Raw genomic sequence first — 16,369 nt, 5'->3', positions numbered from 1 at the left:
TGAGTCACACTACAAGGTCAAAATCAGTTTAGCCTCTAATGCAGCCGAGTGGCAATGCATAGAGATGAAAGTTTGGTGGTACGTGCCTACCGATCGAGACACTTGAGCTTAGAACCCAAAAAATAGTCAGAACACATATAATGCACTTTGACTAAAGCTGCCTGAGCATTTTCTTTGCACCAAGTGATGTGTGTCAGTAAAAATAAAATTGAAATCAAAGATATATGTTTTTTTTTTATGTTAAGAGCAGCACTCCCTTGATTGGCTGAGCTCTGCTGACCTCTCCGCTGACCTAAGAGTCAAGCGGAGCTCTGTTTGTATTTAGAATGTGGAGGGATTCCCCACTCTTAATAGCCATGGGAATTTGTGGTTTCCTAAATGACAAGGTTAATTAGGTTGAGTGTGTGGTCTGACCAACAGATGGAGCACCTCTCATTCAGTGCCAGCGCTCACCAGATCCCCTCTGCTGCGATACAATGCCATTCATTGTATACCATGATGTTTTTATTCATTCATATGTTTTTATTTTGTTGATTCACATTAAAATACATTTTATGCAATGATATTGTATATACTTATCTTGCATGTGGAATGGATTCTGAGATTGGAATAAGGATCTAAGAATTGGTGATCCAATACAGAAGTTCTCCGGATATTTGATTAAGGGAAGTACACCATTCCCCATTATTATTCAGCGCTGGTTGAAGGGTTTATTTCACTTTTCCTTACACAATTTGTCTCTGGGGATACTGAAGAAAATCCCTTTTTGTTATATAGCCTTTCTAGCTGCTCACTGGTTGCGCACGGTGGTAAATACTACATTGTCATATCTGTTGCCCATGGTGTCCTGTCTCTGTAGGGAATCTAAAAATAAATATAGAAAAAAAGAGTTTACAAATTTAAGTCAAAGCAGAAAACATGCAATGCAGCGCATGAAGGCAGAAATACAACTTGTACAGTAGCTGGAAATTGCGAGAACATAAATATTTGGCATTGAAATGAAACCGTGTAATCTGCAGGGTTATATATTGAGCTAAGTCTGGTCACCATTCTAAGTGTCATTAACAATGGGGTGAATGGGATTACAGTTCCAGACCCCTCACACAAAAAGTGGGGACAGCCTGGAGATGACCAGATTTACAGCTGTAGTTGCCATTTATTTTTACTTTCACCATTTTCCCACTTTTACTGTACACTGGCCGCAACTACATAGCACTTGCCACACCCAGAGAGTACTGACCACACCTACATAGCACTGGCCACACCTACCTAGCACTGGCCACACCCACATAGTACTGAAAACACCCTCACATCACTGGCCACATCCACACATCACTGGCCACATCCATACAGCACTGGCCACACCCAGAAAGAGCTGGTCATATATCCTAAGCTCTTCACGATAAGACATTTATCATGTTTAGCACCAAGCCTATGGTGATCGGTCTTAAATGCTGAATCTTTTCCCAGGGTCATTTTAGGAACCACCCTTGCCACTCCTGGAACACCGGCCTATTCTGACTGATCCACTTCTACAACTGTGCATTACCTCCAACCAGAGGTCAAAGTATGTAACCCCCATTGGCATCACCAATCTCCTGACCTGCTTCCTCCTTTTCCTCCCATTCGACTTCATGAACTATGTCATACAGTAAAACAAATACATATGCTCGATTGAATTACTATGGTCATCCAGCTGTATCTCTAAATAGCAAGCCTCAAAAACCAGCATGCACCCTATACAATGATTATAGTCAGGGAAAGTATCATCCCCAGTGCTCCACAACATTTTGCCCATTTCTAAACTCTGCTTCATCTCCTCAGTAAGTGAGGAGAGATCTACACGTTTCACTCCTGCCTCAAACAGCTCTAATGCAGCTCTAAGTCACAGCTGTATTGCCACAATGTAGGGCATCAGATCGTTACTCCGAGTCATCAGCTTGCTCAGCATGTGCACCAGACTTCCTAGCTAGCTCTAGTGCAATCAACCGAACAAGCAGCCACTGGAGATCAGAAGATCCAGAAGAAAAAACTTATATTGGTGCTAGACTTGGGAAGGGAATCAACAATAGTCAATAGCTCATTCAGTACTCACTAACTTCAAAGGGACCTTAGACTGCCAACTCCTCATAGTCATGTGGAGGCTGGTCATCAACTCTTTCCTGAATGCCGGTCCTACCACTTGGAGCTGCGGTACCAAAAGGCAAGGAGTCATCTGAAAGAATGGCAGACACATTAACAACAGAGGGTTGGGAGGGGGGACAGGAACATGGGGTTAAAAGTGGAGCAACAGAAGTGAAGAAGAACACAGGTGACTAGAAACCAGAACTCAAAGACGGGTCAGCAGAAGGAGAAGAAACCACCCCATAGGTGAGAACACCAGCACCATTGACAACCTCCTCTTGAAAAGACAGGAGCAGAAAACAATATACAAAGAACTACAATGAATCAAAAATACAACCAAATTGATAAATAAATAATTTTTATGTAAATAAAAGTGATATTACTCAATGGACATTAATATACATACATAGATATAACAATTATACACTTAAATGAAAGGTTTAAAAATGGGTAAACCTCTCTTGTAGGATGGATGATGGAGCTCAAGGAATCTCAAGGCTCTATAGTGAACAGACCAATAGAAGATGGATGTAATTGGCCAAGATGGCTAATATTGGTATCACTGTTTGTGGATGGTTAAAGAAATTTGCATGGAGATCACAGGTCCTGATCCGATGCCGCTGGAGGAATCTGTGTAGTAATAGTTGTATATGGACTGTTAGTTGGTGCCCAAGGTCCTCTCTGGTGGTACGGCGCCCCCAATTGCCGCTGGAGGATACTGGAATGGAATTTTGATGCAATAATGGAATCGTCCTCTTTCAGGTAACTGTAGATGGAAGAGTTGGCCTGGAGGTATCTAAATATTGAGATTCTGATTAGGGGCCACAGGGGGTCCAGTAGGGAATTTCCCAAGGGAGCAGTGACCAAAACAGATGTAAAGGCAGCTTCTAATGAATATATGTCCAATCCTGGACATATATCCAATCCAATCCTGGAGTAGAGGGTGTGGTGAAAAAGCCACACCCTGCCCAGCACAAGACCTGATCCTTCTGTCTCCTCCAAATCAGTGAGTGTTTGGACAATTACACTCATGTGTTCCATCTGTGAAGCCAGTAGACTATCAGGGGTACAGTCTGTAGTATCCTAATGTAATATATACTAGTATTAAATCCATCAAAATGATGGCTTAGTCCCTATCTGCTCCTACCTCATATCTCTGTCTTCCCAGATCCCTCTTTCCTTATTTAGCTTTTATGTGTTGAACATATTATTTTGCTTTCACTTCTGTTAAGGTGTAATTTAGTCCTTTGAGTGGTCTCTGTTGGTCACTGGCTGTACTGCACCTCATAGAGGTAAGTATATATATATATATATATCCACCCTTTGGCTCCGGCACTTACTGGGTCCCCCAAGGGGAATACTGGGCTCTAGTGCCTTCCTGGGGAGCAGCGCTCCGGTCATACATGCTTGGTGCATCAGGTTAAACGTGTATTAACATAGCAAGACATCTACGTTTCGGGGATAGCCTCCCCGTCATCAGGATACAAGCTAACAACAATGGCAGTGTTTAAATAGTGCATTACTCACATATGGTGACTTCATCCCTCCCACGGCATCACCGCCTGCAGCTCCGGCGCTTCCTCCCCTCCGCTCGCTTCCGCTTCCGGTGGGGGCTGACGTCAGCGCGCCCGGCGGCGTTGCCATGGCTACAGAACAAACAAAAACACACGTCGATGAACAGCGTGAGAAAACAGAGTAAAGTGCATAATAACATAAGAGATCTACGCAAACTGTAGACCATAAAGTGCTGGTGCATGAACGGATTAAAACTTGCTGATCAATAGACACATATATAGTTTGTGCAGGTACAATTCGATAAAAACAAAACATTTAAAATCAGTGAACATGTAAAAAAAGCGGCTCTAATAGTGTCAGATCTGGCCAGTATACATATAACCCATTATAGGGAAGCTATGGAAGTGAATACAATTGACATGCTGACCTAATCCAGTTACCTACTGATTCTTCATAAAAAATGTATAAGGCCCAAAGACTCGTTGAGGCCCTTTGGGCGCAATGTGTCCAGGCGAAAAATCCATCAGGCATTTTGCCGAGGCCAGGCACGGGATGGCCACCCTTAAACACAAAATCATTGATCATGTCCCCATTTCCCCCAGAGGGGGTGACCGTTCAAAAAAACTTCTGCAATTGGAATCCAGATGGATTTTTCGCCTGAACACATTGCGCCCAAAGGGCCTCAACGAGTCTTTGGGCCTTATACATTTTTTATGAAGAATCAGTAGGTAACTGGATTAGGTCAGCATGTCAATTGTATTCACTTCCATAGCTTCCCTATAATGGGTTATATGTATACTGGCCAGATCTGACACTATTAGAGCCGCTTTTTTTACATGTTCACTGATTTTAAATGTTTTGTTTTTATCGAATTGTACCTGCACAAACTATATATGTGTCTATTGATCAGCAAGTTTTAATCCGTTCATGCACCAGCACTTTATGGTCTACAGTTTGCGTAGATCTCTTATGTTATTATGCACTTTACTCTGTTTTCTCACGCTGTTCATCGACGTGTGTTTTTGTTTGTTCTGTAGCCATGGCAACGCCGCCGGGCGCGCTGACGTCAGCCCCCACCGGAAGCGGAAGCGAGCGGAGGGGAGGAAGCGCCGGAGCTGCAGGCGGTGATGCCGTGGGAGGGATGAAGTCACCATATGTGAGTAATGCACTATTTAAACACTGCCATTGTTGTTAGCTTGTATCCTGATGACGGGGAGGCTATCCCCGAAACGTAGATGTCTTGCTATGTTAATACACGTTTAACCTGATGCACTGAGCCTCTGAGTGCCACCTCCAGTTTGTTTGTATATATATATATATATATATATATATATATATATATATATATATATATATATAATGTCAGTACCTGGGAATTCTGTGGACCCGGGGGATGACCAGGAACCGGGGTAGCTTGCAGGTTAGCAGGGCGAATATAAGTCCTTCTCATATGGGACCTGGGAGGAGCCCGGAGTCTGAGGACACTGACATGTAGAAGTTAACCACGGGGTGGATGATGAAGGAACAGGTGGCAAACAGGAAACAGGAACCAGTTGTAGCTAAACCAGTGTACACAGGTGACTGCAGTAGGTAGCACCCAGGCAGGGGTGCACAGGAGACTGTGGCAGGCTGCAGCCAAACAGAAGGTACACTGGAGACTGGTATAGGTTGTACCCAAACGGAAGGTGCACAGGGGGTTGCTTGCAGAATGCACCCGGACTGAAGGTACACAGGTGATAGCAGGAGATTGTACCCAAACGGAAGGTGCACAGGAGGTTGCTTGTAGATTGCACCCAGACTGAAGGTACACAGGTGATAGCAGGAGATTGTACCCAAACGGAAGGTGCACAGGAGGTTGCTTGCAGATTGCACCCAGACTGAAGGTACACAGGTGAGCATGACTGATTGCACCTTGGAGCAGAATACTGGAGGTGCACAGATGGTCAAAGGCTGATTGCACTTGGAGCAAGACGCTGGAAGTGCACAGGTGATCCGGACTGATTGCACTTGGAGCAAGACGCTGAAAGTGCACAGGTAGTCAGGAGAGCTCAGGACGCTGGTGTTCCCTAAGGATTGACAAGCGAAGAACTGGCGCCAGCTTGGTTCAAACATGAGTCTTTTATCCCCCTTGGGAGTCTCTGATAGGCTGCTGACTTCAGCCCGGATTGCATTGGCTGGTTTCACCAAGATGGCGCCTGCTGCGCAGATGCTGCGGCAGAGGTAGTGTGCCTTGTGTCAGTGAAGTCCCCACAGGCGGCCAGAAGCACTGCAGCTGCCGCTCCACTGGTGCCCGCATCCAGGGTGAGGGGACAGAGCCGGGAACCAGGCCAGGACACTCCGCGCCAGCACAAGGCAACCAGTCAGAGCGGGCAGTGTCACCCACACATAATGGTGACTGCCCACGTCCTCCTGGAGCTCTGTTCAGACGCCCGAGACCACGCACCTGGACCAGATCCCGCCGCACTACCCGGACTGGTAAGTAACACACGCGGACTGTGACAATATATATATATATATATATATATATAGGCAATAACAGGCGGCACTCCAAGGGTTTGTATAAATCTTGTTATTAAAGCTGATAAAACACCAACGTTTCGGAGCCAAAAATGCTCCTTTGTCAAGGTGGTCACTGTATGTTTTCACCACCTTGACAAAGGAGCATTTTTGGCTCCGAAACGTTGGTGTTTTATCAGCTTTAATAACAAGATTTATACAAACCCTTGGAGTGCCGCCTGTTATTGCCTATATACCTCTTCATCGTGGAGGGCACCGAGGTCAGAGCTATTGAGGGGAGAGTGCCGGACCGCACGCCACTTTGTATATATATATATATATATATATATATAGGAAAAAAACAGAAAGCGCACAGGTGAGCTAGTATGAAAGTACAAATTTACTAGTAATAACAGGCTCACATACATGTAAGTTTGAGAAAGCAGATATGCGGTAACATAAAAACCAGCACAGCGGAGTCCACGATCAGAAATAGGCACGGCGGCAGGACATCAGCGGCTGGAAGCGGAGGACCCGGAGACGCTACAGCATGGATAGCTGAGATCAACGTCAACGTCAACCCAGGAACGCCCCAACGCGTTTCGTCAGCATGTGACTTCGTCAGGAGGCGTGTCTTGCATCAACAAGGATAGGACTTATATACCCAGCGACAGGCATGTTACGTGAACTTTCACTAATCATATTAAAGGTATATACCCGCGTATATTAAAAAACGAAATGAGCAGCAATAATACATTAAATGAATACATAATAAGAATACATAGTAAAAAATACACACACGGTATACAATAAAATACATAATGAAAAATACATGAAGACAAAAAATAATTTTATACATTGTTTAATAAAATATATATATATATATATATATATATATATATATATATATATATATATGTTGAGATGAAGGAAGAATCGACACAGCATTGCACCACACCGACAGAAAAATCAGGACTAAGCACAGACTAAGGGGTATACGCCCAACTACAAAGTCTAGCACATCCCGAAAAAAGAGTCAGTGTTAACAGTGCAAAAAAGGTACTATGTCGATACCTTCATTCATCCCTAAAGGAGACATGGTTTTTAAAGTAAAAATCCAATAAGATTCTCTGCGACTCAATTTGGATAAAATGTCGCCACCCCTCTCATCAAGGGTAACATGTTCCAAAGCTTTGAAGGAAAAGAAATCAAGGTTAGAATCACAACATAAAGCAAAATGACGGGGGACACTATGAAGAATGGACTTGTTACGTATACTTCTAGTATGCTCCAATATTCTAATTTTTAATGGGCGTTTAGTCTTGCCAATGTAGCTTTTGCCACATCGACAAGAAAGACAATAAATTACGCATGTAGTTAAACATGTCATTCTACTTTTTATAGACCACGATTTAGAGTTGTCACTATTAGAAAATTTATAATGGTCCCTGTCAACGTATTGGCACATCTTGCACTTGTTGCAAGGAAAGAACCCATTACAGGTTTTAAGCCAATTCTCATTGGCTGTTTCTTTTTTGATGCGGCTAGGAGCCAAAATGGATCGCAAGGAAGAGGCTTTTTTAAAAACAATTTGAGGTTTAGGAGGCAATATATCCTGTAATAAGGGGTCCAATAACAACACATCCCAATGCTTATGAAGAACATCAGTAATGGCTTTGCTGCTAGAATTATATTTGGTGACAAACGGAATGAATTTGTCAGATCTAGGAGGGCGTTTCTTATATTGAAGTAGCTCGTTCCGATCACGTTCACGAGCTTTTTTCTGACAATTTTCAACAAGCTGAGGGGGATATTTTTTATCAAGGAACCGTTTATTGTAAATGGCTGACTGCTCATCAAATTTAGTGAGGTTAGCGCAATTTCTGCGAACCCTAACAAATTGAGAGTAAGGGATGTTCTGAATCCACTTACCGAAATGACAACTTTTAAAATGAACATAGCTATTGCTATCAACTTGTTTTATGTATGTGGAGGTATCAATGATGGTATTTTCAGGAGACCATTCAGAAGTGTCAAGCAAGAGATCCAAAAACTCTATTTTGTGGTCATGAAAATTAGAAGTGAAACGAAGGTTATAAGAATTAATGTTGATGGCAGAAATAAACTTATTAAAGGAAATCTCATCCCCATCCCATATAATAAGGATATCATCTATATATCTATGGAGGGAAATAATATTATTCTTATAAATGGAATTAATTTCTAGGCTTAACTCCTCCCACTTGCCAAGATAAAGATTGGCTAAGCTAGGAGCGTATGAATGGATGAAGTATTCACCCTGAAACGTAAACACATTGTTATGCATAACCACCTTGATGCATTCAATAAAAAAATTACTGAAAGCAGGATCCACATTAGTGTCTTTGTCCAAAAAAGAACGGATCGCATCCAATCCACTTTGCACTTTTCTCAGCTCACGTCCTGAAGAAAAGGCCGACACGGCATTGAAACGTCGACATATGATGCTGCTTTAAACTTGTTGCACTAAATAAAATGGTTTAATCCCCTAAAGCCTGCTGAGTGCCGCCTCTCACTTGAAGACCCTGCCATAGGTCATGAGTAACCAACCCAGCTACAATACTTGGGAAGGCACCAGGCGAGATTGCAACTTTATTTGGAGTGCCAAACAATCAAATTGTGTATATATATATATATATATATATATATATATATATATATATATATATATATATATATATATATATATATATATATATATATATATATATATATATATATATATATATATAATATAGACAGTGGCAGAACTGATGGACGCAAGTCTTTATTCAGTCTCACCTTCTATGTAACTTGTGGGTGATGATCCCAGGTGGAAAAACATAATTTGAGCCCTCTCCTCCCCCCAACCCAAGTACACAATATGCAGCAAAGCAGTGGGTGATGAATAGAGGCAAATGGTGAGAGAGAGGCAGAGTGTGACACAGAGAGGCACAGTGGGACAGGGAGGGGCAGGGGGAGGCAGATTGTGACACGGAGAGGCAGAATGTGACAGAAAAAAGTAGGGTATGACAGGGAGAGGCAGGGGAGACAGAGTGGGGCAGGGAGAGGCAGAGTGTGACAGGGAGAGGCAGAGGGGGCAGAGTGTGACAGGAAGAGGCAGAGTGTGACAGGGAGAGGCAGGGGGGCAGAGTGTGACAGGGAGAGGCAGAGTGTGACAGGGAGAGGCAGTGTGTGGCAGGGGAGGCAGATTGTGACAGGGAGAGGCAGAGTGTGACAGAAATAGGCAGAGTGTGACAGGAAGAGGCAGGGGGAGGCATATTGTGACAGGGAGAGGCAGGGGGAGGCAGATTGTGACAGGGAGAGGCAGTGGGAGTCAGTGTGTGACAGGGAGAGGCAGAGGGTGACAGGGAGAGGCTAGGGGAGGTAGAGGGAGACAGGGAAAGGCAGAGGGTAACAGAGAGAGGCAGGAGGAGGCAGAGTGTTACAGAGAGAGGCAGGGGGAGGCAGAGTGTTACAGAGAGAGGCAGGGGGAGGCAAAGTGTGACAGGGAGAGGCAGAGTGCGACAGGGAGAGGCAGAGTGTGACAGAGAGGCAGGTGGAGGAAGAGTGTGACAGGGTGAGGCAGAGTGTGACAGGGAGAGGCAATGGGAGTCAGTGTGTGTCAGGGAGAGGTAGATGGTGAAAGAGAGGCTAGGGGAGGTAGAGGGTGACAGGGAAAGGCAGAAGGTGACAGAGAGAGGCAGGAGGAGGCAGAGTGTGACAGAGAGGCAGGTGGAGGCAGAGTGTGACAGGGTGAGGCAGAGTGTGACAGGGAGATGCAATGGGAGTCAGTGTGTGACAGGGAGAGGCAGAGGGTGAAAGAGAGAGGCTAGGGGAGGTAGAGGGTGATAGGGAAAGGCAAAGGGTGACAGAGAGAGGCAGGAGGAGGCAGAGTGTGACAGGGAGAGGCAGGGGATGGCAGTGTGTGACAGGGAGAGGTAGGGGAGGCAGTTTGTGACAGGGAAAATTATTAGGTGACAGAAAGAGAGTGACAGGGGCAGCAGTGGGCACGTTAGTCCTCAGGGGCCCCGGTGTACTGCCCCTGCTGCACCAATGGTAATTCTGCCTGTGTATATAGATATATAGAGAGATCTCTCATGCAAGGGGTACAGAGAATACTGACCATGTTTGGTGTGACACCAGAATACGCCCAGTGAGAGACCAGCAATGAAGAATGCTACTGTAATGCAGAGACGGATAATCCAGGGAATGCTGTAATCATGTTGTGTCACTAGAACAGGTACATCTAAAAAAAAAGAAAAAAGATGTTTTACAGGTTTTTGTCTCTCTATAATGAGTGCACACCCAGCATCCATTTACTCACCTCTCTGCCAGTCTCGCGCCGGCAGTGCAGTGGCAAAAATCACTGAGAAAATGGCTGTATGACCATTTACTAGTGATTCACGCATGCACAATAGAGATGTCCTCAGGAACGTGACACAAGCACCATGTCCCCGGAGACCTGATTGTACAGTAGAATCTGATACAATGCCAACTGCACTGCTGGAGATGGTGGGGGCCCAATCCTACACTACACACAGCACCGCTTCGCCCTTCACTTTTAAAGTGCCCCTGGTTTGCATGCAGTACCAGAGTCAGATTAGGGGAGGGGGGGGGGGGGGGGGGCATTTTAACTCTGGACCCCTGTCTCTTAGGGGCCACCAATCAAGCCCAACATCGAGGTCGGGCTGCAGATGTAGCTTATCTAGACTTTAGTAAGGCTTTTGACACTGTCCCACATCGCAGACTGTTAAATAAACTTGAAAGCTTGGGATTGTATTCTAAGATAGTTGAATGGATAAGAGCGTGGTTGCAGGACAGAAAACAGAGAGTTGTAGTAAACGGAGTACAGTCAAAGGAGGGAAAGGTTACAAGTGGGGTACCCCAGGGATCTGTACTTGGACCGGTGCTTTTTAATATCTTTATTGGTGATATTGCAAATGGAATTGAGGGTAAAATGTGCCTTTTTGCAGATGACACAAAGGTATGCAACAGGGTAGACACACCAGGAGGGGTAAAACACATGATTGAGGATCTAGGTAGATTAGAGAAATGGTCAAGAGAATGGCAACTACAGTTTAGGGGGTTGGGATCATTCGTCAGAATGAATTTAGGTCTACAGTCATTAGGTCGACCCCACTAGGTCGACTGGCAGGAAGGTCGACCTGACTTAAGGTCGACATGGGCCAAGGTCGACATGACTTAAGGTCGAATTTGCATAAAGGTCGACATGAGGAAGGTCGACTGGTCATAAGGTCGACATGGGTTTTTCACTGTTTTTTGATCCGAATGTCGACACAGTCTACATGGACACAGTTGGCGATGAGAATCGGACCCTCGCATCGCTCGCTTCGCTCGCGATGCTTCGGGCACGGTGCCTCGCTGCGCTCGGCACACTATTTTATTCTCCCACCACGCCCTAGTGGATGGTAGGGCATGAAATACCGCCTGTCGGCACATGTCGGCTCAAAAAACAGTGAAAAACCCATGTCGACCTTATGACCAGTCGACCTTCCTCATGTCGACCTTTATGCAAATTCTACCTTAAGTCATGTCGACCTTGGCCCATGTCGACCTTAAGTCAGGTCGACCTTCCTGCCAGTCGACCTAGTGGGGTCGACCTAATGACTGTAGACCTAAATGCATTCTGACGAATGACCGCATCCCAGTTTGGGTCTATAGGGAAATAGGCATTGATACATAAGCTGCCTGAAGAGACAGTGCAGGATATAGAGCAGGATGGATACAGTGCAGTTTGATACAGTGCAGGATGTAGAGCAGGTTGGATACAGTGCAGGATATAGAGCAGGTTGGATACAGTGCAGGATATAGAGCAGGTTGGATACAGTGCAGGAAGTAGAGCAGGTTGGATACATTGTGGTTGGATACAGTGCAGTTGGATACAGTGCTGGATATAGAGCAGGTTGGATACAGTGCTGGATATAGAGCAGGTTGGATACAATGCAGGCTATACAGAAGGTTGGATACAGTGAGGTATATAGTGCAGGTTGGATTCTATATGGGATGTATACAGTGTGGTTGGATGCAGTGCATTTGGATACAGTGCTGGATATACAGCAGGTTGGATACAGTGCAGTTGGATACAGTGAGGTATATAGAGCAGGTTGGATTCTATATGGGATGGATACAGTGTGGTTGGATACAGTGCATTTGGATACAGTGCTGGATATAGAGCAGGTTGGATACAGTGCTGGATATAGAGCAGGTTGGATACAATGCAGGCTATACAGAAGGTTGGATACAGTGAGGTATATAGTGCAGGTTGGATTCTATATGGGATGTATACAGTGTGGTTGGATGCAGTGCATTTGGATACAGTGCTGGATATACAGCAGGTTGGATACAGTGCAGTTGGATACAGTGAGGTATATAGAGCAGGTTGGATTCTATATGGGATGGATACAGTGTGGGCTGGAAATAATTGGGGCTGGATACACTGCAGGCTAGATACATTGTGTGTTGGATGCAGTGGTGATTTTTACCCATTGGAAGTCTGACCTGACAGTCACCCAAGGAAGTCCCATTGCTAGGTGTTCCCTCCCTCTGGGACGTCTCCACATGGGCTGCTGGGTGGCAACCCATAAATCCGGGTCCTGTGCATGCGCAGTAACGATACCACCGGGGGGCAACAGGGCAGCCCCCCTCCTCGGGAGAGCTAAGATGCAATGCTGATTTGGATGCACAGTGTAGGTTTATTACAATGCAGTTGGATACAGTGCAGGATATACCTGTATAATGGGTTGGATACAATGCAGTGGGATACAGTGTGGTTTGATACAGTGTTGGATATAGAGCAGGTTGGGTACAGTGTAGTTACATACAGTGCGGTTGGATACAGTGTGGGATACAGTGCAGGTTGGGTACAGTGCAGGTTGGGTACAATGCAGTTGGATACATATTCTGGTTAAGGCGGCCGTGCGTACGTACGTTCCGTATCAGCGTACGTTTGCCGTACGCGGCCGTTGAGCGAAAGTCCACCCACAAAACAGCCGCATACGTACACGGACGGATCACCCCTTAGACTCCGACCACTGGCGTACAACAGAGCGTACGCCACCGTGCACGGATGGAAAACTCAGCGTATGTCACTGCTCGTGAGGTTTATGTATTTGTATCATAAATACAAAACATATGCTTGTATTAGAGTGAAAAGGTTGACACATGTCGACTTGTGTAGATTGAGTGTGCTGCTGTTTAAAGTATATGAAAACCCTTTCTGATTGTGTGTAATAAGCAGGTCTTAAAAAGAATCTTTACTAAAAAGAAACCAACCTTTACATGTAGAGAAGTGTAGAAAGATAAGCTTCCAATGTGTTTAAGTGCTGTGTGTGGCTTGCAGGTAGTGAAATAATGGTTTGGACGTAATAGACTGCAGCATTGCTTATTACATTCAGGTGTATGTGTTTGAGTAGTAATCAGCGTTAATTAGCAGACCCAGGTGTCCGCTGTCATGCGGTATCTCTAGGGGTGGTCTGAGGTGGCGGTTGGCATCCGCTTGTTTTGTGTCTGAAATGAACGGTGCTTTCTCCGAATGAGCGGTAGTAGCAGCGTACATTTTTTGTGCACACCCCCGTGTACGCCCATGTTTACGCCCAGAATCCCTCATTATTTTGGCCGCTCCCCTCAACACGCCCCTATGCCGCCCACAGTGACAGTACTCTTGAGTACAGTTTTTTTCGCACGGAAAGACCCATCCGTGAGCGTTGTGGAGCCGTCGCGCCTGCGCATTGCGGAAGATACGCATGCGCAGATAAAAAAAAAAACCCAGGAACGTACGCTTACGGCCCAGCCGCCCGAACCAGAATAACCTCCAATGTCACATCAGGTATAAGAGTAACCTCACCCGTCACATCAGGTATAAGAGTAACCTCACCCGTCACATCAGGTATAATAGTAACCTCACCCGTCACATCAGGTATAATAGTAACCTCACCTGTCACATCAGGTATAATAGTAACCTCACCCGTCACATCAGGTATAATAGTAACATCACCCGTCACATCAGGTATAATAGTAACCTCACCTGTCACATTAGGTATAATAGTAACCCCACCCATCACATCAGGTATAATAGTAACCTCACCCGTCACACCAGGTATAAGAGTAACCTCACCCGTCACATCAGGTATAACAGTAACCTCACCCGTCACACCAGGTATAAGAGTAACCTCACCCGTCACACCAGGTATAAGAGTAACCTCACCCGTCACATCAGGTATAACAGTAACCTCACCCGTCACATCAGGTATAATAGTAACCTCACCCGTCACATCAGGTATAATAGTAATCTCACCCGTCACACCAGGTATAATAGTAACCTCACCCGTCACATTAGGTATTATAGTAACCTCACCCGTCACATCAGGTATTATAGTAACCTCACCCGTCACATCAGGTATAATAGTAACCTCACCCGTCACATCAGGTATAATAGTAACCTCACCCGTCACATCAGGTATAATAGTAACCTCACCCGTCACATCAGGTATAATAGTAACCTCACCCGTCACATCAGGTGTAATAGTAACCTCACCCGTCACATCAGGTATAATAGTAACCTCACCCGTCACATCAGGTATAATAGTAACCTCACCCGTCACATCAGGTATAATAGTAACCTCACCCGTCACATCAGGTATAATAGTAACATCACCCGTCACATCAGGTATAAGAGTAACCTCACCCGTCACATCAGGTATAATAGTAACCTCACCCGTCACATCAGGTATAATAGTAACCTCACCTGTCACATCAGGTATTATAGTAACCTCACCGGTTACATCAGGTATAATAGTAACCTCACCCGTCACATCAGGTATGAGTAACCTCACCTGTCACATCAGGTATAATAGTAACCTCACCGGTCACAACAGGTATAATAGTAACCTCACCTGTCACATCAGGTATTATAGTAACCTCACCGGTCACATCAAGTATAATAGTAACCTCACCCGTCACATCAGGTATAATAGTAACCTCACCCGTCACATCAGGTATAATAGTAACCTCACCCGTCACATCAGGTATAATAGTAACCTCACCCGTCACATCAGGTATAATAGTAACCTCACCCGTCACATCAGGTATAATAGTAACCTCACCCGTCACATCAGGTATAATAGTAACCTCACCCGTCACATCAGGTATAATAGTAACCTCACCCGTCACATCAGGTATAATAGTAACCTCACCCGTCACATCAGGTATAATAGTAACCTCACCTGTCACATCAGGTATAATAGTAACCTCACCCGTCACATCAGGTATAATAGTAACCTCACCTGTCACATCAGGTATAAGAGTAACCTCACCTGTCACATCAGGTATAATAGTAACCTCACACGTCACATCAGGTATAATAGTAACCTCACCGGTCACATCAGTAATCTCACACATCAGTAATCTCACCCGTCACATCAGGTATAATAGTAACCTCAACCGTCACATCAGGTATAAGAGTAACCTCACGCGTCACATCAGGTATAATAGTAACCTCACCCGTCACATCAGGTATAAGAGTAACCTCACCCGTCACATCAGGTATAAGAGTAACCTCACCCGTCACATCAGGTATAATAGTAACCTCACCCGTCACATCAGGTATAATAGTAACCTCACCCGTCACATCAGGTATGAGTAACCTCACCTGTCACATCAGGTTTAATAGTAACCTCACCCGTCACATCAGGTATAATAATAACCTCGCCCGTCACATCAGGTATAATAATAACCTCGCCCGTCACATCAGGTATAATAGTAACCTCACCCGTCACATCAGGTATTATAGTAACCTCACCGGTCACATCAGTAATCTCACACATCAGTAATCTCACCCGTCACATCAGGTATAATAGTAACCTCAACCGTCACATCAGGTATAAGAGTAACCTCACGCGTCACATCAGGTATAATAGTAACCTCACCCGTCACATCAGGTATAAGAGTAACCTCACCCGTCACATCAGGTATAAGAGTAACCTCACCCGTCACATCAGGTATAATAGTAACCTCACCCGTCACATCAGGTATAATAGTAACCTCACCCGTCACATCAGGTATGAGTAACCTCACCTGTCACATCAGGTTTAATAGTAACCTCACCCGTCACATCAGGTATAATAATAACCTCGCCCGTCACATCAGGTATAATAATAACCTCGCCCGTCACATCAGGTATAATAGTAACCTCACC

The 16,369-nt window shown here is 44.9% G+C and overlaps 1 protein-coding gene across 1 annotated transcript in view; it reads right to left on the bottom strand.

Annotated features, from left to right (window-relative positions):
• Window positions 1-602: 602 nt before the first annotated feature.
• The window catches only part of LOC146072888 (uncharacterized), a 52,882-nt gene continuing 37,115 nt past the window's right edge, over window positions 603-16,369 (bottom strand). The window contains exons 3-5 of the mRNA XM_083180067.1: window positions 10,280-10,402; window positions 2,096-2,215; window positions 603-864 (exon numbers count right to left, since the gene is read on the bottom strand). Coding sequence (XP_083036193.1) covers window positions 2,112-2,215; window positions 10,280-10,402 — 227 coding nt within the window. The 3' untranslated portion in view covers window positions 603-864; window positions 2,096-2,111. The remainder of the gene's footprint in view (window positions 865-2,095; window positions 2,216-10,279; window positions 10,403-16,369) is intronic.

Source organism: Crinia signifera, chromosome 4 (genome assembly GCF_055691185.1).
Source record: "Crinia signifera chromosome 4, ASM5569118v1, whole genome shotgun sequence".
Lineage (NCBI taxonomy): Eukaryota > Metazoa > Chordata > Amphibia > Anura > Myobatrachidae > Crinia > Crinia signifera.
This window is presented reverse-complemented; position numbering and strand designations above follow the sequence as displayed.